This window comes from Cricetulus griseus (assembly GCF_003668045.3).
Source record: "Cricetulus griseus strain 17A/GY chromosome 1 unlocalized genomic scaffold, alternate assembly CriGri-PICRH-1.0 chr1_0, whole genome shotgun sequence".
In the NCBI taxonomy this organism is placed as follows: Eukaryota; Metazoa; Chordata; class Mammalia; order Rodentia; family Cricetidae; genus Cricetulus; species Cricetulus griseus.
In genome coordinates this window covers 257997130-258018162 of record NW_023276806.1, presented here as the reverse complement: position 1 = coordinate 258018162, position 21033 = coordinate 257997130, and the positions used below count along the sequence as shown (strand labels likewise).

Here is a 21033-nt window from a genome sequence, read left to right as displayed (position 1 = left end):
GCGCCATCTTGGATGTGGGCACTCCCCCCGCCCAGCGCCGTTGCCATTGGTGGGCTGCGCAGGCCGGTGGGCGGACGGACCAATGAGGATCCGGGATCCTGCGGGCCGCTGAAGCCCCGCGGCAACGTCACGGGCTGGGCACACAGGTGGGCCGGAGAGGCGGAGCTTAGATGGGCAGGAAGGCGGGGCTGAAAGTTCCTACTCGGTGGAAGCAGAGAACCAGGTAAAAAAATAAGAGAGGAGAGTGAGAGACAGAGAGAGACCCACTGGGAAGTAGGAGATGAGACTGTTGGTTTTGATGGGCTGAGGTTCTGGGTCTCATGGGGGCGAGCGGAGGGAATACCATAGCATTCATATACAGAAATCTTAAACCTACAAGTAAGGCCTCACTCATGCGCTAACTGTAGACCAACTCAGTGGTACCCAGGGTTGTTTCTTCCCCTCCTTCCTTCACGATGCCAATTTCTTAGAAGACAGGTTTGGCTAGAGCCCAGGGTGGGTAACTGTTGCCGGAGTAGCAGTTGGCTCATCAGAACCTCCCTCTCCTCTGCTAACTGAACTCCGTGCTTGAGTGATGTAATCCCTCCTTCAGGTTTTTCTCTTCCTGCTTATGAGGACCCAGATACTGAGAAATCATGCTTAGGAAATACTACTTTTCCCTCCCAGTTCAGATTTCCATTTCCGCTAAGGATGTCCGACATCTCCATGGCACCAATGAGGAAGATGAAAGATGAACCCCTTCCCAATATCCTTAACGTCCCTTGTTAGCCGATTACAAATCTTCCCCCTTTAGATCCGTTTTCAACATAAATTTGACTCAAAACGTGATTCAACTTTAGCATGTTGTCTCCTTTGGGCGTCATGTTCATAACTCATCTTTTAATGTTTCTGTCCTAGGGCGATTTGAGGGAAAATGGAGGGAGGGTACTTCCTACTCCAAAGTTTTTGTTTGGACAAGGAACTGTGGGCGTATGCAGGCTGTCCACCCCACCCATCCCTGTACCTCCCTATGGTTTTTAAATATGGAAAATTATTTTTATTACATTTATTTGTGCGTGTGTGTTTGTGTGTGTGTGTGTGTGTGTGTGTGTGTGTGTGTGTGTGTGTGTGTAGTGTGGACGGTAGAGGTCAGAGGATAACTTGCAGAATTCACCATTTGGGTCCAGGGAATCAAACTCAAGTCCTCAGGCGTGGCAGCAAGCCCCTTTACCCACTGAGTCATCTTGCTGACCTAACATTTTGGAGAATTCCTAAAGATCCTTCTCCCCACACCTGAAGAATGACCTTCTTTGATATGTTCTCCAGCAACATCTTTCTACTATATTACTCCCAGTTTTAAAGCTTCTTTTGCTTACTAATTTCAAAATGGTAGGATTGTGGGCCTGCAGAGATAGCTCAGGGGTTAAAAGCATGTGTAGCTCTTGCAGAGGACCTGAGTTCATTTCCCAGCACCAACAACTAGTGGCTCACAACTGCCTGTGATTCTAGGTCCAAGAGATCTGACACCCTCTTTTGGCTTCTGTGGGCATCACAAGCATGTGGCGAATATTCACACATATAAATAAAAATAAACAATTTGTTAGAAGAATGATGGGGTTGTATGAAAAAGGCCACTTCTACTGAACCTTCAATCTTTTGTAGACTTGCAGCCTATCTTTTTTCTTTCTTTTTTGTTTTGTTTTGTTTGAGTCAGGGTTTTTCTGATGTAGCCCTGGCTGTCCAGGAACTCACTCTGTAGATCAGGCTGGTCTCGAACTCATAGAGATCCTCCTGCCTCTGCCTCCCAAGTGCTGGGATTAAAGGTGTGCACCACCACCATCCATGCCTTTTCTGTCATCTTGCCTGCCAGCATTGCACACCAACGCCTAAGAAAGTGGAAAAAGGGGGCTGGAGAGATGGCTCACAGGTTAAGAGCACTGGCTGCTCTTCCAGAGGTTCTGAGTTCAATTCCCAGCAACCACATGGTGGCACACAACCATCTGTAATGAGATCTGGTGCCCTCTTCTGGCCTGCAGGGATACATGCAGGCAGAACACTATATACATAATAAATAAATTTTGGAAGAAAGGAAGGAAGGAATTTTCTCAGTTGGGGGGTGGGTGGGAACTGAACAGTCTATGCCTCTCCTTCTAAGGTCCCAATGCCAAACCAAAGTTTGACTCTACCGAAGTTCATCTTGGGAAACCAGTGAGTTTATTAGACTTACATACAGAGCATGTGAGGAGTTGTAGTTAGGAGTGTGGGTGACCCTAAAGAGCCATTCTGAGAAGTCTATATGGAGCATGGATGCTTGATTTCCCCATCACCACCCGCATGGAGCCCCTCTCCCTAAGACCTCAAAGCCTGGATTATCTGGACCCTCGGGTCAGGGTCCCACCCCATTCCTCCCTTCCTTCTATGAGGGAATATCAGCTGTGATAAATGTCAGCTGTGATAATCCTTTGCAAGCAGGTAGCTGAAGTCCTGAAAATAGTGGTTATTTGGCTCTCAAGATAATATTATACAAGAGAAAAATAGACTGAAGTCTTGTTGCAACTAATGTTATTGTCTATTTCATATATAGATATGGATATTTCACCTGTATGAATGTACTGGACCTGGAGTTATAGAGAGTTGTGAGCCACGATGTAGGTGCTGGGGGTTGAACCTGGTTCTTAACCACTGAGCTACCTCTCCAGGGTCCTTTGCCTTCATTTTAAATGAATTTTCGCTGGCCTGGTGGACTAGAGGAGCTGATGTCACACTGAGGATGGTGGTACGTGGCTGTAATTCTAGTGCTTGAGGGCCTGAGAAAAGAGAAGAGCTGCGAGCTCAAGCATGGGCCAGGGCTGCATAGCAAGGTCTCCTACTTAGGGGAAGGGGTGGGGCACATGCATGTCTGTGTGGGACACATGCATGTCTGTGCATGTGCATGAATGAGCATGCATGTGGGGTCTCTCCCCGAACCTGAAACTCACTGATTGCCTAGACAGATGGCTGATGAGACATCCACCTGTCTCCATTTCCCACCCCCACCCTCCAGTACTAGGGTTACAGATGGATGCCCAGGATCCAAACTCAGAAACTCCCGCTTCCACGGCCGGCACATTGGTGACGGAGCCATCTCTCCAGCCCCTTTGATACCTTGAAGGGCAATGTTCTTTGACTTGTAGGTTGCTTTCCTTGGTGCCAGCTGCCAATTTAGTCAGAGTGCACTGCCTTAAAGCTAGCATCTAAATCATCTTCTCCTGTAGAAGCCGCCTTATCTGTAGCTGTGCAGCAAGACAAGGTCTGCTTTGCAGCTTATGTATACGGTTTTTAAAATGTTCTGAAATGTGCTCCCTGCCTTTGTCACTTTTTCCATTGCTGTATAAAATATCCGACAAAGGCAACTTAAGGGGGAAAGGCTTGCTGGTCACATCACAGCCACAGTTAGAAAATAGAGAGAGATGGATGCCTGTGCCCAGCTCCCGTTCTCCTTATACAATCAAGTATCCTATCCCAGGGAATGGCTTCAGCCATCATTAAAGTGGCTCTTCCTACCTTAATTTGCCCACCCCAGATAACCCCCCACTGGAACGCCCAGAGGCCTCTCTGCCCTCCACACCCCACCCTACTGCCAGGGTTATGAATCTCATCAAGTTGACATTTGAGATTAGCCATCACGGTCCCTGTTTTATCATTATTGTTTTGAGGCAGGGCATCCTAGGCTGGTCTTGAACTCCTGACCCTACTGCCTCCACTTCCTGAGTGCTGGATGACAGGCTATTACTAAGGTGCCTGGCTTAGATGCTCCCTGTGGGCCTGACATTTTACTACCTGGAAAGGGAAGGATAATCTCCGAACCTTGGATCCCTTACTAAAAATCATTTACAAAACGTTAAATAACACTGACTCCCAAGGGGCATGCTTAACATTGCTCGGCTCAGAAATGTCCTAGTAACCCTGCGCTTTGTTCTCTTCCGTTCTCCACCCAAAATGTCTTCCGAAAGAAAAGCCACGGTCACCTGATGGTCATATTTTAGATAATATGTGATAGGGGAGCAAGAATATTAAATCCTTTCTCCCCCCTCTACCACAGGCACCCTAATCTAGACCAATTGCACCTCTTAATTTGTTCATTTATTTGGAGAGAATTTCCACTGGAATTATACAGCCCAGACTGGCCTCAGACTCTCACGAATCTACTTGCCCCTGAGTGCTGGGACAAAAGGTTTGCATCCACCAGGCCTGGCCAATGGTTTCTACCGAAGACTGGACCCTGAGCCTTGTGCATACCAGACAGGCATTCTCCCAAGACCTCTGTTATGCCCTATGGCAGATTCTTATTTTTCCTTGATGCATCTTAGCTCCTTCGGATACTATTCTTCCCACAGAAGCCAAAGAGCCTTTTAAAATATAGTTCCCATCATGTCCCTCTGCTCAGAACCTTACAGGGCCTCCCATCACACTTGGCCCATCAACCTTCTGACCCAGACATAATTGCACATGCCTGTGAAGGAGGGGGGGGTAAGAGGTTAGCTACACAGTGAGTTCAAGGTTCAAGGGCAGTCTGGGATAAGTGTGGCTCTGTGTGTGGCTCTGTGTTTGTGTGTGTGTGTGTGTGTGTGTGTGTGTGTGTGTATCTGTGTCTTTGTGGGTCTCTGTCTGCATATGTGTCTGTGTGTGTGTGTGTGTGTGTGTGTGTATCTGTGTCTTTGTGGGTCTCTGTCTGCATATGTGTGTGTGTGTGTGTGTGAGTGTGTGTGTGTACATGTCTGTCTGTGGGTATCTGTGTGTCTCTGCGTGTGTGTGTGTGTGTGTGTGTGTGTGTGTGTGTGTCAGTGTCTGTGTGTGAGTGTGTGTGTGAGTGTGTGAGTGTGTGTATGTGAGAGTGTGAGTGTGTGAGTGTGTGTGTGTGAGTGTGAGTGTGTGAGAGAGTGTCATCTGTGTGTGTATCTGTGTGTGTGTCTGTGTATGTGAGTATATGAGTGTGTGTGTGTGTGAGTGTGTGTGTGTGTGTGTGTGTGTGTGTGTGTGTGTGTGTGTGTGTGTGTTTTCACAGTTCAGGGGCTTACTAAAAACTGAGTGTGAAGATTGCAAGGATAAATGGTTGGTATCTTTGGGTTCATGTTGTTTTGCACAGTTTTAGCATTTTTAGAAGGACTTGTTTTGTGTCTGTGTGAGTGCCTCCACATGTATATGTGCATCACATGCATGCCTAAGGCCAGAGGTATCAGATTCCCCTAGAACAGAGTTACATATAGGTAGGCCTCCGCCTCCCAAGTCCTGGAACTAAAGGCGTGCACCGCCACCACCTGGTTCTTTCTTGTTTTGTTTTTGTTGTTGTTTTTTGGTTTTTTTTAAACTATAAAGTACTCTTGGTGTGGCATACCTGCAAGTAACTTAAGATAAGAGAGCCCACTGGAAGACAGCAATAGAGAGAAAAGGCCTTTGGACTTCAGAGAGATCAGAGGTGAACTTTAACCTCAAGGGAAGTGGAGGGAAGTAGATGGAGTTGACAGAAGGGAAGCTTCCCAGGGCACTGTGGGACATTGAACCAGAGCCGTCACCATGTGGAGCCCTGGCTTCCAGGAGAGAGCCTGAGGTTGGACTGGGATTTAGTGGGCAGGAGGGCCCTCTGACACATCAGTCTCCCCAAGGAAGAGCTAAGGCAGAGGGAGTGGCTTAGAGAAAGTGGAGTAGCAAAGCCAAGTGTCTTCTGGAGTAGAGAGCGCGACAGAGCCGGTAAAGCTGGGGGCAGGAGGGGACAGAGGATTTGGCATTTTGTTGCCAGGAACTTATTCTCAGAAAGAAAGTTGGATGGCAGTGGTGTCACATGGTGGCCAAGTCATGTAATCCCAGCAATCAGGAGGCAGAGGCAGGCAGAGTTCGAGGCCAGCCTGGTCTCCAGAGTGAGTTCCAGGACAGTCTGGGCTACACAGAGGAAACCCTGTCTTGAAGAAACAAAAAAGAAAGGAAGTTGGAAGACAAGAGTGAGAGAGAGACTCTGCCCAGTGTTCTTTCGTGGTAACTGTTAACAAATGGAGGGAAACAAGACACCTGTAAACCCAGCACTTGAGAGGTGGAGGGTGGAGAATCAGGGACTCGAGGTCAGGTTTAGCAAAACAGGGGTTCAAGGCCAGCCTGGGCTACACATGACCTTTCTTTAAAAAAAAAAAAAAAAAAAAAAAAAAAAAAAAAAAAAGAGGAAATAACAACAATATAAGGTTTAAACATGAGAAAACACAAATTACAGCAGTGAGTGGTTTGTAACTTGACTCATATTATGTTATTAAAGAATACAAACCTGGGACTGGCAGCATGGCTCAGTGGGTAAAGGCACTTGCTGCCAAGCCAGATGGTGAGGAGAAAAGCAGCTCTTGAAAGTTGTCCTGTGCATGCATGAGTGTGTGTGTGTGTGCGCGCGCACACACACATAAACACACCAATATTTTTTAAACTTTGTTTTCATTTTTTATTTTATGAGTATTTGTATATGTCTGTGCACCACTTGCATGCCTGTTGCCTGAGGCCAGAAGAAAACACTGGCAATGACCTGGGTTCAATTCCCAGCCTCTCTACAGGGTGGCGCCAACCTTCCATAACTCCAGTTCCCAAGGGATCTGGTGCCCTCTTCTGGAGGCAGACAGGATTGAAAGTCTTTTCTATGAAGGGCCTGAAAAGGGGGCTGGAGAGATGACTTAGTCTGTGGAGTACTTGCCTTGCAAGCTTGAGAGCCTGAGTTTCATCCCCAGACCCATGGAATCTCTGAGGCTTGCTGGTCTGTCAGTCTAACCCACTGGTGAGTTCCAGGCCAATGAAAGCTCCTGTCACAAAAGAAAAGGAGACAGAGCAAGGAGGTGGTGGAGCACACCTTTAATCCCAGCACTCAGGGGGCAGAGACAGGCAGCTTTCTGTGAGTTTGTAGCCAGCCTGGTCTGCCAGCAAGTTCCTGGACAGCCAAGGCTGTTACATGGAGAAACCCTGTCTCAAAAAAAAAAAAAAAAAAAAAAGAAAGAGAAAAAGGAAGGGGGAGGGGGAGAGAGAGAGAGAGAGAGAGAGAGAGAGAGAGAGAGAGAGAGAGAGAGCCAGGCCTTTAATCCCAGCACTCTGGAGGCAGAGGCAGGAGGATCTCTGTGAGTTCAAAGTCAGTCTGGTCTACAGACTGAGTTCCAGGACAGCCTCCAAAGCTACAGAGAAACCCTGTCTCGAAACCCTCCCCCCCAAAAAAAGAGAAAGAAAAGGAGATGGATAGTGTTTCCAAAGGCTGTCCTCTAGCCTCCAACCACCTATGCTCACACATGCATACATTAGTTCTTTTGTTTTAGGTTTTTTTTTTTGGTTTTTCAAGACAGGGTTTCTCTGTGTAGCTTTGGAGCCTTTCCTGGCACTTGCTCTGGAGACCAGGCTGGCCTCGAACTCACAGAGATCCGCCTGCCTCTGCTTCCCGAGTGCTGGGATTAAAAGCGTGCGCCACCAACACCCGGCACATTAGTTCTTTTCAAGGGACAAATTGGGCTGGTGAGGATGGCTCAGAGGATAAAGGAATTTATTGACATTCTTGAGATCCACGCGTCAGAAGGAAAGAACCCATTCCTGAGGGTTGCACTCTAACCTCCCAACACACAGACACGAATAAGTAGTCTTTTAAAGGGCCAGATTATGAACGTTTTAGGTCCCTGGGCCTCCTGAACTGTCCCTGCAGCCTGGAAGCCGCTTAGCCCATTTGTAGGTAAAATAGCAAGCCTGTGCTCTAGTAAGGAAGTATTTACCATAAACACTGAAATTGGAACTTTCTGACATTTTCACACATCGAGAAATGTTCTCTCGGTTTCCCCAACAATTTTTAAACGTAAGCACCTTGTTTAGCTCCCAGGCCTTACACGACAGATTCCCTAAGAACGCAGCATATGATGAGGACATGAAGCTGCAGCTCCGGCAGCTCTCACCCCTCGGATCTTGCTCTCCTCCTCCTCTTCCTCCTCCTCCTCCTCCGAATAGGAAGCCTCCAGCCCAAGTTAGCATCTACACACACATGCAGACTCCTGCATGTGTGTGTACACGGAAACAACACGTTTCTCGTGTTTTGAAACTTTATAAATAGCATCACACTCTACATATGCTGCAGCACCTGGCCTCTTTCCCTCAACAGCCTGGTTAATACATGGAGCTCAAGTTTATTCATCGTAATGAAATATACAGCCATGTGTAAATACACCTCTTTCCTTTAAAAGAAGATGCAGTTTTATTTATGTTTATGTGTATGTATCTGAGTGTGTGTGTGTGTGTGTGTGTGTGTGTGTGTGTGTGTGGTGTGTGTGTGTGTGTGGTGTGTGTGTGTGGTGTGTGTGTGTGTGTGTGTGGTGTGTGTGGTGTGTGTGTGTGGTGTGTGTGGGTGTGGGTGTGTGGGTGTGGTGTGTGTGTGTGCTTGCACTCGAAGGTGCCTCCAGAGGCCAGAGGAGGGTATCAGATCCCTACAGATGGATTTACAGGCAATTGTGAGCTACCTGATGTGGGCACTAGGAACTGATTTGGGGTTCTTTGGAAAAGCAGCAGCTACCTTCAGTGACTTGAGAGAAACTTAAAGATTAGAGTGGACCAGTGAGATAGCTCAGCTTGCTGTTAAGCCGGATGGTCAGAATTAGATCCCCAGGAACCCACATGGTAGGAGAGAATTGATTCGTGGAGGTTGTCCTCTGACTGCTGTATGGCACTTGGACACACCTAACCCCCACCACACACATATATACACACAAATAAATAATATATAATTTTTAAATCTTAGAATATTAAGACATCTCTTAATTTTTAAAATAAAAAGAGGGAATGAATGAATGAATGAATGAATGAAAAGCTAGGTACCCAGAGGTTTCTGTCTCCCCTTCCCCACACTGTCATCCTCCTGTCCTCCCTGTTGTTCTGTTTGGGTCTTTTAATGACTTACCATGCAAGCCCTTTTCCTACGCATAGAGGATTTCCCAGGCTCTGAAATCAAGGGAAGCAGGCTCTACTCCTGCAGCCACAAGTGCAAACTACTTATTTCTCCCCGGTGCTAAAGACTGAAGCTATGACCCCCAGATGAGGCCCATGCCCAGCTCCAGCCATTCCCTTTTGGCTCCTCCTTGGGAGCTAAGTCGGGCAAGAGTCTAGTTAATGAAACGCTCCTGTTGTAGATTTTGAGTCAGGAGGTTACAAAGCAGAGAGAACAACAACAAACAAAAGGGCTGTTCCGTTGAGGGACAGCCCCCAGGATCCATTGCCAAAGACTGTGAGTGTAACTACAGAGTCACATACATGCTCCTCGGTGGCTCAAGGGTGTCCTTGGTGGCTCAGCTCCATGGTGTGCCACTGGCCAACGCCTTGGTCTTCTGCAAGCATGAGTGACCTACCTCCGTTCTTCCCTCGGAGGCCTCCCCTTTCTGGCTCCAGGATTCCCTTTACAATTGCTTTTGTCAGTGGGAATTAAGTGAACATCACACAAACATTGCATAAAATGGCGCTGGTGTAATTGGTTTTGCTGTCACCCACGGTCATGAGAGCCTGTCTAGGCTAGCCTGCTATGCGATAAGAGGTTGTGGAACTGGGCCAAGCCCCAATAAGAGAGCCCAGCTGAGGCCACGCCAGGTCAGCCAACAAACAGTTGAGCCTCAGATGTATGAATGAGCTCAACCAAAATCAACAGAGCTTCCTGGCTAACAGACAATCCACCCCAGACTCTCTAGTGAGACCAGCTGAGATCAGCCCAGCTCAGCTGGCCTCAAGATAAGCTGAGCTCCACAGATGTGTGAACTGAAGACACCATCATCTTAATAAACTGCCGAGGCTTGCAGTTGACCATATGACATCGTGCTAGACCATTTAAAAAATTATTTATTTATTGCCTTTTAGCATCTTATCTTTCCCCTTTTATTGAAAATAGATTTTTTTCCTCTGATTATGGTTTCTCCTCACTTTACTCCTCCCAGTTCCTCCCCACCCTGCCTCCCATCTGGATCCAATCCCTCTCTGTCTCTCCTTAGAAAAACAAGCAGGCTTCTAAGGGATAATAATAATAAAATATAATAAGACAAAACCAAAAACTATTGGAATTGGACAAAACAAACAAGGAAAAAAGCCCAAAAGAAGGCACAAAAAGCTGGGCATTGGTGGCACACGCCTTTAAGCCCAGCACTCGGGAGGCAGAGGCAGGTGGATCTCTGTGAGTTCGAGGCCAGCCTGGTCTCCAGAGCGAGTGCCAGGATAGGCTCCAAAGCTACACAGAGAAACCCTGTCTCGAAAAACCAAAAAAAAAAAAAAAAAAAAAAAAAAAGAAAAAAGAAAAGAAAAAGAAAAAAAAAAAGAAGGCACAAAAAACAGACCCACCAGTTCACTAGTTCACACACTCAGGAATCCTAGACTGGAAGCCATCATGCGTGCACAGAGGATAGAGGGGGGGGATGACCTGTGCAGGCCCCAAGTTCTGCCTCAGCCTCCATGAATTCATGCTGATTTTGAGGGCCTTGTTTTCTTAGTTAGTGTCCTCCATCCCCTCTGGTTCTTTGCATCTTTTCTTGCACAAGGTTCCTGAGCCCTGAGGGGAGGGATTAGATGGAACCATCCCGTTTAGGGTTCAGTGTCCCCTGGTCTCTCATTCTCTGCATAATGTCTGGCTTTGGGGTTCTTTATTTGTTCCCATCTACTGCAGGAGGAAGCTTCTCTGATGATGGCTGAGCAAGGTATTCTTCTATGACTATAGCAGAATGTCATTAGGAGTCATTTTAGTGCTTTTTTTTTTTTCTTTTTAGATCAGTATTAGTTGGTTTTACCCTAGGTCCTTGGACTATCTGGTCTCAGGTTCTTGGTCACCCAAGCAGTGTTGGGTGTGAGTTCCACCTCATGGTCTTAAGTCAAATCAGATTCGGATGGTCTCAGGTTCTTGGTCACCCAAGAAATGTTGGGTGTGAGCTCCACCTCATGGTCTTAAGTCAAATCAGATTTGGGTGGTTACACCCACAAGTTTTGTGCTTGGTTGCACCAGCATGTATTGCAGGCAGGACGCCACAGTTCAAAGGTTTGTGGCTGGATTGGTGTTTATGTTTCTGTAGCACAAGCTCTAATAGGTCTTAATAATAAAATCCCAGAGCCAGATATCAGGGTAAATGCTGAAAGGTCAGAGACGTAAAGGAGCAGCCACAAGAGAGAGAGACCTCTTACCTCTACCAAGTCCTCAGACCAAAGGGGCAATCCTGTCCCTACGATTCCTCAGACTGAATGCAATGAGCTCCTGTCCCCTCCCACCTTCTATTCCTCTCTCCATTCAGCCATATCCCTCCTGTCTCCACCTCCCAAGTATTGGGATTAAAGGTGTGAGCCACCACCACTTGGCTCTGTTTCTCTTTTAGACTAGATCAATCTCATGTAGCCCAGGGAGGCTTTGAACTCACAGAGATCTGCCTGCTTCTGCCTCCCGAATGCTGGGGTTAAAGGTGTGTGCCACCACTGCCTGGCATCAATGGCTAACTCCACATTGGATCTTCAAGCAGGCTTTATTTGTTAGATCACAAACAAAATATCACCACATGTTTCTGTTTTGCTAGTGTGCAGAGTGCCTTCCTGTACCAAAGACACTAGAACATAGGGATGAAGGCTCCATGTAGGCGCCAGCTTGACTTATCTTTGGTTCAGTGAGCTGTATAGGTGGTTTCTTCATCAGTGTGGGCTTGCCATCAGCTTGTGCAACAACCTGGGTCGTTTGGGGATTCCCATGGGGCCCCTTTGGCCAACAGTTCAATTAGATGTAACCTAATCCTGGGACTGGAAGCTTCACTTGGTGACAAGAGACGGCTGATTGGGACTCTGTCTTTGACATTATTTGTCGATTGCAGTTAGATTGCCTTCATGCATGTATTTTCTGAAGCTTCTTCTGTATTAGGTTCCATACCACCCCTCAAATGCTCCTTAACTTTACCTGCCTCTCCCTGTATTCTCTCCCTTGTCCCCCCTTCCCTCCCCTCCCCACTTGGTCCTCCTGTTCTGGCTCCCCCATCCATCCATAACTATCTATTCTACGCCCCTTTCCTAATGAGATCTATTTGCCTCCCCACCCCCCCTCTCGTGGTTCTATGAATTGTAGCTTGGTAATCATGGGCTTAATAGCTAATTCCACTTATAAATACATCCCATATCTCTCTTTCTTGTTCTGGGATAACTCACTAGTGATGAGTTTTTCTCTAGTTTCATCCATTTACCTGTGAATTTTATCTTTTTAACAGCTGAGTCACACTGCATTGTGTGCATCACATTTTCTCTATCCATTCTTTTTTTTTTTTTTTTTTTTTTTGGTTTTTCGAGACAGGGTTTCTCTGCATTTGGAGCCTATTTTATCCTGGCACTTGCTCTGGAGACCAGTCTGGCCTCGAACTCACAGAGATCTGCCTGCCTCTGCCTCCCAAGTGCTGGGATTAAAAGCGTGGGCCACCAACGCCCGGCTCATCTATTAATTTTTTATCTTAGTGCCTGCACTAATGATGTTCTGTTCAGGAAGTCTTTTCCTGTACCAACGAGTCCAAGGCTAATTCCCCACTTTCTCTTCTATCGGTTTAAGTGTATCTGGTTTGTGTTGAGGTCTTTGATCCATTTGGTGTTTTACAGAGCGATGTGTGGGTCTATTGGGATTTGTTTACATAGAGCCATCAGTTTGACCAGCACCATTTGTTGAAGATGTTGTCTGTCTTAGGATTTCTACTGTTGGGACAAAACACCATGACCAAAAAGCAAGTTGTGGAGGAAAGGGTTTATTTGACTTCCACTTACAATTTGCTGTTCATCACTGAAGGAAGTCAGGACAGAAACCTGGAGGCAGGAGCTGATGCAGAGGCCATGGAGTGTGCTGCTTACTGGCTTGCTCCTTGTGGCTTGCTCAGTCTGCTTTCTTATAGAACCCAAGACCAGCCCAGAGAAGATACCACCCACAGTGGGCTGGGCCTTCCCCATAGATCACTAATTGAGAAAATACCTTACAGCTGGATCTCATGGAGGCATTTCTTCAACTGAGGCTCCTTCCTCTCTGATGACTCCAGCTTGTGTGGACTTATGTCTTGGTCTTCAATTTGATTCTATGGATCAACATATCTTTTTGTGCCAACACCATACTGGTTTTATTGCGATAGCCCTGTAGTACAACTTTAAATTGAGGATGGTGATACATCCTGAAGTTTTTATTATTTGGGATCATTTTAGCTATCCTGGGTTGTGTGTGTATGTGTGTGCGTGTGACTACATATGAGTGTGTGTGTGTGTGTGTGTGTGTGTGTGTTTCTATATGAAACTAAAAATTGTCCTTTCAAGATCTGTAAAGAATTGTGTTGGAATTTGACAGGGCTTGCATTGAGTCTGTAGATTGCTTTGGGTGGGAGAGCCATTTTTGATGTATTAATTCTACCAACCCTTGAGCATGGGAGAGCTTTCCAAAGCCACAGTCCTAATCCCTGTCAAGTATTGCCACTTCCTAATGACCAAGCATTCGAATATGAGCTGAAGGGGGTCTGCCTATTCAAGACCAACAGATATCTGTCAGTGATTTCTGTTGTTGCGATAGTGTGTTTGTGTGTGTATGTGTGTGTGTGTGTGTGATAGTGAGTGTGTGTATGTGTGTGTGATAGTGTATGTGTGTTATGTGTGTGGTGTGTGGTGTGTGGATGTCTGTGTGTGGTGTGTGTGTGTGTGTGTGGTGTGTGTGATAGTGTGTGATAGTGTGTGTGTGTGTGTGTGTCTGTGTGCGCGCGCGCGATAGTGTGTGTGTGTGTGTGTGTATGTGTGTGGTGTGTGGTGTGTGGTGTGTGTGTGATAGTGTGTGTGTGTGTGTGTGTGTGTGTGTGTGCATACGTGCACACAATGCACTTCCTCTCTTTTGATTTGCTGGTCTGGGTTTATTTATTCTCTGTGTTTTCACCGCCCAAGTTAACCTCTTTAGGTTGCAGTGTTCTTCTAGCCCCTTCTGTAAAGCTTGATTTGTAGATAGACATTGCTTAAATTTGGTTTTATCATGGAACGTCTTATTTTCTCCATCTATTGTAGTTGAAAGTTTTGCTGGGTATAGTAGTCTGGGTTGGCATCTGTGGTCTCTCAGAGTCTGCAGCACATCTGTCTAGACCCTTCTGGCTTTTAAAGTCTCCATTGAGAAGTTAGGCATAGAGCCTGGTGTATCAGTACACGCCTTTATTCCCAGCACTCGAGAGGCCAAGGCAGGCAGACCTCTGTGAGTTTGAGGTCAGTCTGGTCTACAAAGTGAATTCCAGTAAAGCCAAGGCTGTTACACAGAGAAACTCTGGAAAGAAAGAAAGAAAGAAAGAAAGAAAGAAAGAAAGAAAGAAGAAAGAAAGGAGGGAGGGAGGAAGGGAAAAAGGGAGGGGAGGGAGGAAGGAAGGAAGGAAGGAAGGAAGGAAGGAGGAAAGAAAGGAAGGAAGGAAGGAAGGAAGGAAGGAAGGAAGGAAGGAAGAGAGGGAGGGACAAGCTGGGTGGTCTATGATGCTGCTGCACCTGGCCCTAGGTGGCTCCCCACCACAAGCACATTTGAGCCATCTGGATGAGGAGGAGGAACTGAGCAGTTGCCTTAGTTTGTCCCCAGCTTTCAATCCTTTTTTTCAAATTGATAGCATACAGCCAGGCTCAGTGGCTCCTGCCTAGATTCCAGCACTGGAGGTGGAAGCAGAGGGATCAGGAGTTCAAAGTCATAATGGATTCATGGTAAACCCAGACTACTGAGGTATTAAGAACCAAGCAAGATGGTTGAAGGTCCTGGGACCGTCATAAAGTTGGAAGCAGAGAGCCTGGTCCCACAGTTGTCCTCTTACCCCCACAAATGCTCACTCCCCCCACACAACACTCACATGAACACAAAATGAATAGAATATAATTTTAAAACTTTGGTAGCAGAGCTGTCAGTTGCAAGGCAGACTTGGAAATGTAAACTCGATTCTGGCCAACTGTGCAGATAGGTAAATGCCATGTCTGTGGAAGGAGCAGTTGCCACAGTGGTGAAGTTATCACCTGCTGTCATAGACCTCCACATATAAGGAAATGGGTCATAAATGGAACAAAATCCGTATTCTTTGTCAAAAGGGAGGGATCCTTGCTGGTGGAATAACACACTGGGCTCTTAGTCCTGGCATTAATATTTGTCTATGGCAATTCTACGGCTCAGGGTGCCGGGGTTCTGGGAGATGTGTAACTTCCTGTGTAAGAATTAGCATCAAGGAGAGCTTCCGGGGCAGGGTGACAGTCAGCCAGTGACCAGAGAAAGGGGGCTAACCTGAGGCCCTGATACCCCTGGAGATCTGAAAGACCTGGAGGGAAAAGCCCAGTGGAGAAAAGATATTTGAGAAAGAGACACTTAGATACATGGAGAGGAATGCGTAGAGCCGGCCCTGGGGTGATGGATGGAGCTGACCTTGAGGACTGCATATGAAACTGTGTCATCTGTGTCTGTGTTTGCTCGTTTCCCGGTGGGGTGTGGTTCCCCTGTCTGCTGGTTCACTACCAAAGCACCACACACAAGTTGTCTTTGTGTGCTGGAGACGATCACCCTGCTTCCATTGCAGGCCTAAAGGACTTTTGTTTTGGAAAATCTGAAGGGAGAGATTCAGATCTGTGGGTGAGCAGGACTGTTGCCTGGAAGAGCAAAAGGAGAAGGGAGAAGGGTAGCCTGGCTTTCCTGCTGCGAAGGGTAGATGTAGCATGCCCTGCCCTCCCCTCCCCTTCCCTCCCCTCTCCGTGTTGAACGCTGGCTGCTTGGCTGAGAAGTCAACCCAAGGCCTCAGCCTCCAGTGGGCCTATAAGAAGTGGGACCACGCTGGGCAGATGGCTCTGTGTAAGAGCCCCTGCTGCTCACAACTGCCTGTAACTCCAGTTCCTCAGGATAGCATGAGTAATAAAAACCCAGAGCCAGACAGTGGGGCCCAAGCTTCAAGCTGAAGATTAGAATAACAAAGTATCCAGCCATAGCTCTCACCTCTACCTCAGACCAAAATGGGTGATCCTGTCTCCACGAATCTTCAGAATACAATCCTCAGAGGCAGCATGTAGACTGCACCACTCTCCACCAGGCCTCAGACTGCAATCCCAGACTGCTCCCAACTTCACTGCTCCTCAGATTCACTCAGACTGCTATGCTCTCCTCAATGTGGCTAGAGACTAATTGCCTAAGAGTGACTTTGCTTCTTCCTTATATACTTCTCTATTGCTGGGATTAAAGGCATGTCATCCCAAGTGCTGAGATCACCTTTGTGTGAGCTCTGTTTCTCTTTTAGACTGGATCAATTTTATGTTGCTCAGTGTGGCTTTGAACTAACAGAGATCTATCTCTATCTCCCAAGTCCTGGGATTAAAGGTGTGTGCCACCACTGCCTGGCCTCTATGATGTGTGGCTAGCTTTGCATTCTGAACCCTCAGGCCAGCTTTATTAAATCATAAATAATAGATCACCACACCTCAGGCTCCAACCGACGCCCTCTTCTGGCTCCCATGGGCACTGCATGCACATGGTGCACATACATGCATGCAGACAAAAACTCATACACATACAAGCATGCAAACACTCATACACATAAAATTTAAGAAAGAAAGAGTAGGGTGGTGGTGGCACATGCCTTTAATCCCAGCACCCAGGAGGCAGGTAGATCTCTGTGAGTTCAAGACCAGCCTAGTCTACAAGAGCTAGTTCCAGGACAGGCTCCAAAGCCACAGAGAAAAAGAAAAATAATAAAAAAGGAAGGAAAGGAAAGGAAGGAAGGAAGGAAGGAAGGAAGGTAGGAAGGAAGGAAGGAAGGAAGGGAGAGAGAGAGCAAGAAAGAAAGAAAGAAAGGAAGGAAGGAAGGAAGGAAGAAAAAAGAAAGAAAGAAAGAAAGAAAGAAAGAGAAAGAAAGAAAGAAAGAAGGACACTGCTGCTTCTCTGCTGGTGCTAACAGTTACTCTCCAGGAAAGCCCACTGCTGTGGCACGAGGAGACTAAGGCAGCCCTTAATCCAGAAAAGGAGAGCCAAGGTCCCTGGCCTCAAACTCCCAGAGACTAAAGGCATGCATCACCACCACAGCCTGGCCTAGATGGATACTTTTTAAAATGCAGTCTTAGGTCAGGCATAATGGCACATGCCTTTAATCCCAGCACTTTGGAGGCAGGAGGATTTCGGTGCATTTAAGGCTAGCCTAATCTATATAGTGAGCTCCAGGACACCAGGACTATTTAGTGAGAACCTGTCTCAAAAATAAATAAGATGCACTTAGACCATCCTTAATAGCACACACCTTTAACTCTGGCATTCAGGAAGCAGAGGCAGGCAGATCTCTGTGAGCTCCAAGTCAGCATGGTCTACATAGGGATCTGATGCCCTCCTCTTAACAGCATGGGCACCACACACACACACACACACACACACACACACACACACACACACACACACGCACGCACGCACGCACGCACGCACGCACGCATGCACGCACGCACGCACTAAAATAAGTCTTGAAAAAAAGAGAGAAAATTCAGAAAGAAAATGTTGGCAGAGTGCCCAGCCCTCTTCCATGTGTGTCTCATCTCCTAGAACTGTGTCCACGGGTAGCCTTTCTTCAAGGCAATGTTTGGGAAGGCAAGTATTTTGCCTGGATCTGGGCTTCTTGCCATCCTGAACACAACCAGACTTTCTTAGCAAAGGGGGAGCTGGGCAGGAAAAAGGACACCAACTGGTGTCCTGTCTCTGTGCAAAGCTTAACAAACAGTAGTTAATGTGCAGAGTGTACGGGAGCTGCCCTTGGTGCGAAGACAGAAGAGCCGTGAGCAGCTCCGTGTTCCCCGAGTGCAAAATCTTCCCGAGTCTTTCAAATGTACTTGCTCATTTAGTCCTCGAGGAGACCTCACACGGTTGTCTATGAATGGGTTTTTCTTAATTTATCATTTTTATTCATTCCATGTGCATGTGTGTGCACACATGTGCCATGGAAGTCTTGTGGAAACTATCAGAGGACAAATTCCCAGTCAGTTTTCTCCTTCCACCCTATGGGTCCTGGATATCAGGCTAAGACTCAACCATACTGTAGTGTGTGACCACCAGGTTGATTTTGACAAGTATTCTAGCATCCTCACTGTGGGACTATGTGGGCAATTTATTCCTTCCTTTATATTTGTATTAATTATTGTTATGCTGTATAATGGGGGGGCACATGTGCCATGGCCCGTGTGGTCAGAGGATAACTCTGTGGAGTCAGTTCATTACATATAGTAATATATATATTACATATAGTCTGGGGTCAAATTCAGGTGGCCACGCTTGGCAGCGAGCACTGTTCCCACCATGCCTCATCGTCCGCTCATCCTTTTCATTTTTAATTAATTTATTTTATGTACATGGGGTCTTGACCATATGAATGTTTGTGTGAGGGTGCCAGAATACCCTGTAACTGGAGTTACAGGCAGTTGTGAGCCACCATGTGGTTGCTGGGAATGGAACCCAGGTCCTCTGGAAGAGCAGCCAGTGCTCTTAACCACTGAGCCATCTCTCCAGCCCTGAGCCCATTCTTTACTGAAGTGGCTCCTACATTTTTTTTTCTCTTTTTTGAGGCAGGTTTTCCTGTAACTCAAACTGTCCTTTAAGTCACTGTGCCACCAAAGATGACCTTGAACTCCTGGTCCTCCTGCCTCCATCTCCAAGGCTCTGGGTTTCCGACTGCACCGTGGTTTGATGCAGTACTGGGGATGGAACCTTAGATTTCATGTGTGCCAGGCAAACACTGTGTTGACTGAACCAGGTCCCCAGCTTTACTGTTGCATTTTAATTGATTTCTGTTGTCTGGTTACTAACTGTTCACACTGTTACACCATGATTCCTAATGGCACTGTATGTGGCCCTAGCTGTTTTACTGGCTGTGTGAGCTCTTACCTTTTCTACAAAACATGTGTGTTTGTGTGTGTGTTTATATTTGTATGTGTGTATTTGTATTTGTGTTTACATATGTGTGTGTGTATATGTGTATGTGTTTTGTATGTGTTTGTATGTGTGTGTCTATTGTGTGTTTTTGTATGTGTTTGTGTGTGTGTCTGTTGTGTGTGTTTGTGTATGGGTGTCTGTGTGTGTTGTGTGTGTTTGTGTATTTGCATTTGTGTGTATGTGTTTGTGTGTGTGTATCTGTGTGTATTTGTGTTGTCAGTTATTAACATCAGGCACACTCAGGGAGAGACAGACCAATAAAGACTTTGACATAGCAGACTTGATGCACACAGAGCCCTTGGTGTCAGCAAGGAGGACAATCGGGAAAGGCAGGGCCTGTCAATCCATTGTGACTGTTTCCTTGCTGTGGTGGCTTTTGTTTCTCTGGACGATTTGGCCAGGTTGGGTTTGGATCCTGAGAACTCAGCTTTAAAGAATTCCCTGCACACTGACAGAAGCCTCCCCGACAGGAGAATGGAATTTTCCTCCCCATCTATGGCCCAGCCTGGCAGCTGGCCTCTGAAGAGTAGAATGCTGCGATGGTCACTGTGGGACACAAGACATCATGCTTGACTTGCTTTTCTGCAGCGTTTGAGGAGCCAGGCTTCAGGCTGTAGAGAACATCAGGTGTCCTGCTCTGTGACTTAGAAATGGGTTCCCTCACTGAACTCTCTGCTTTGCCTAGGCTGGCTGGCCAGCGAACTCTGTCCCTCTCCCAACCCAGGGGCCTGAATTACAGAAACAGACCACTGTGGAGGTTTTACAATGAACTCAGGTCCTCTGCAAGCCCTCTACCTACAAGGAGCCATCCAGCCCTCCTCCCCACCCCTCATCCCCAGGAAAGCTCAACATCTTTTGCCAGCCAAAGCTATTATTTCCCATTTCCCTCTTTCTCTCTGTTTCCCAGGGGGATGGAGATGGAGATGGAGGCCGAGAGCCTGGTACTTCCTGCATGGACAGGATCTGAGTCCCTGCTGGGTTGCTTGTCTCCACAGGAGGCACTGGCATGAAGCAGCAGAACTGGTTTGGGCTGACAGCCAAGATGGGCACAGTGCTGTCAGGGGTCTTTTCCATCATGGCCACCCACATGCACCTCATCTTTGAAAGGAAGCATCTCGAGAACAGCAACTGCACGGATAACCTCCAGAGTCAGTTCACCAACGTGGTGAGCCACTTCATCATCTGCTGGAGCTTCAAAATCGTTCTCCTCCTGTCCCTCGTCACCATGGCGGTCAGCTGCTTCCTCCTGTATTCTGTGTATGCCCAGATTTACGGGGGTCTCATGAGCTACACCATCTGGATCTTCACCTATGAGTCCATCAACCTGGCTGTTCAGATCTTCACCAATGAGTTCAGCGTGGCGCTGGTCAGAGCCATGCGCTGGTTCGGCTGGGTGTCCCGTGCATCCCTACACAGCCTCTGTCTGTACTTTGTCGTTACCCATGCCCAAATCATCTACCAGAGTAAAAAACAGGGCAACATAATCTCTTACCATAGGCGTATCTCTTTGGGAGCCGGAGACGCTCCACGGCGGAAATCAAAGATTATAACCTTTATCCACCATAATAATTAAAGGTGGCCATTTTCCATCGTGGAGGTTTTCAGGGTAGTCTCAGTCCCCCAGTCTACCTTTCTTGGAGGGGGAGGGCTGCTTTTGCTATGCCTTATCTTCTTTAGCCTCAACCCCTAGCTATGTCTCCTGTTATAGTCCAAATGAGTACAAAAATAAAATGAGAAAAAAAAGCATTCTTTAGTTTCTCTCTTGAGTGTTACCTCCAACAAACAGTTTGACAAGAAGTGGTCAAAGGGGCTAGAGAGATGACTGCAGTGAAGAGCACCAGCTGCCCTCCCAGAGGACCTGGGTTAGGTTCCCAGAACCTACACAGCAGCTCACAACTGTCTGTAACTCCAGTTCTAGGGGATCCAGTGCCCTCTTCTGGTCTGCACAGGCACTGCACACACACACACACACACACACACACACACACACACACACACACACACACAGTGCACACAGGTACATGCGAACAGTCACCCACCATCTTAGTCACTGTTCTATTGCTGTGGAGAGACACCATGACCAAAGCAACTCTTACAAAAGAAAGCATTTAACAGCAGGG

The 21033-nt window shown here is 47.0% G+C and overlaps 1 protein-coding gene across 4 annotated transcripts; it reads left to right on the top strand.

Moving 5' to 3' along the window:
• Positions 1 to 12: 12 nt before the first annotated feature.
• Positions 13 to 20659, top strand: LOC100754804 (transmembrane protein 217). 4 transcript variants are annotated; one of them, XM_027394428.2, is made up of 3 exons: positions 13 to 223; positions 2564 to 2755; positions 19909 to 20659. In XM_027394428.2, the coding sequence occupies exon 3, from the start codon at positions 19920 to 19922 to the stop codon at positions 20484 to 20486; it is 567 nt and encodes a 188-aa protein (XP_027250229.1). In that variant the 5' UTR covers positions 13 to 223; positions 2564 to 2755; positions 19909 to 19919; the 3' UTR covers positions 20487 to 20659. The 4 variants fall into 4 exon arrangements, with proteins under 4 accessions (XP_027250229.1, XP_027250227.1, XP_027250228.1 ...); XM_027394426.2 differs by having other exon boundaries at positions 19821 to 20659; XM_027394427.2 differs by lacking the exon at positions 2564 to 2755.
• The last annotated feature ends 374 nt before the right edge of the window (positions 20660 to 21033 follow it).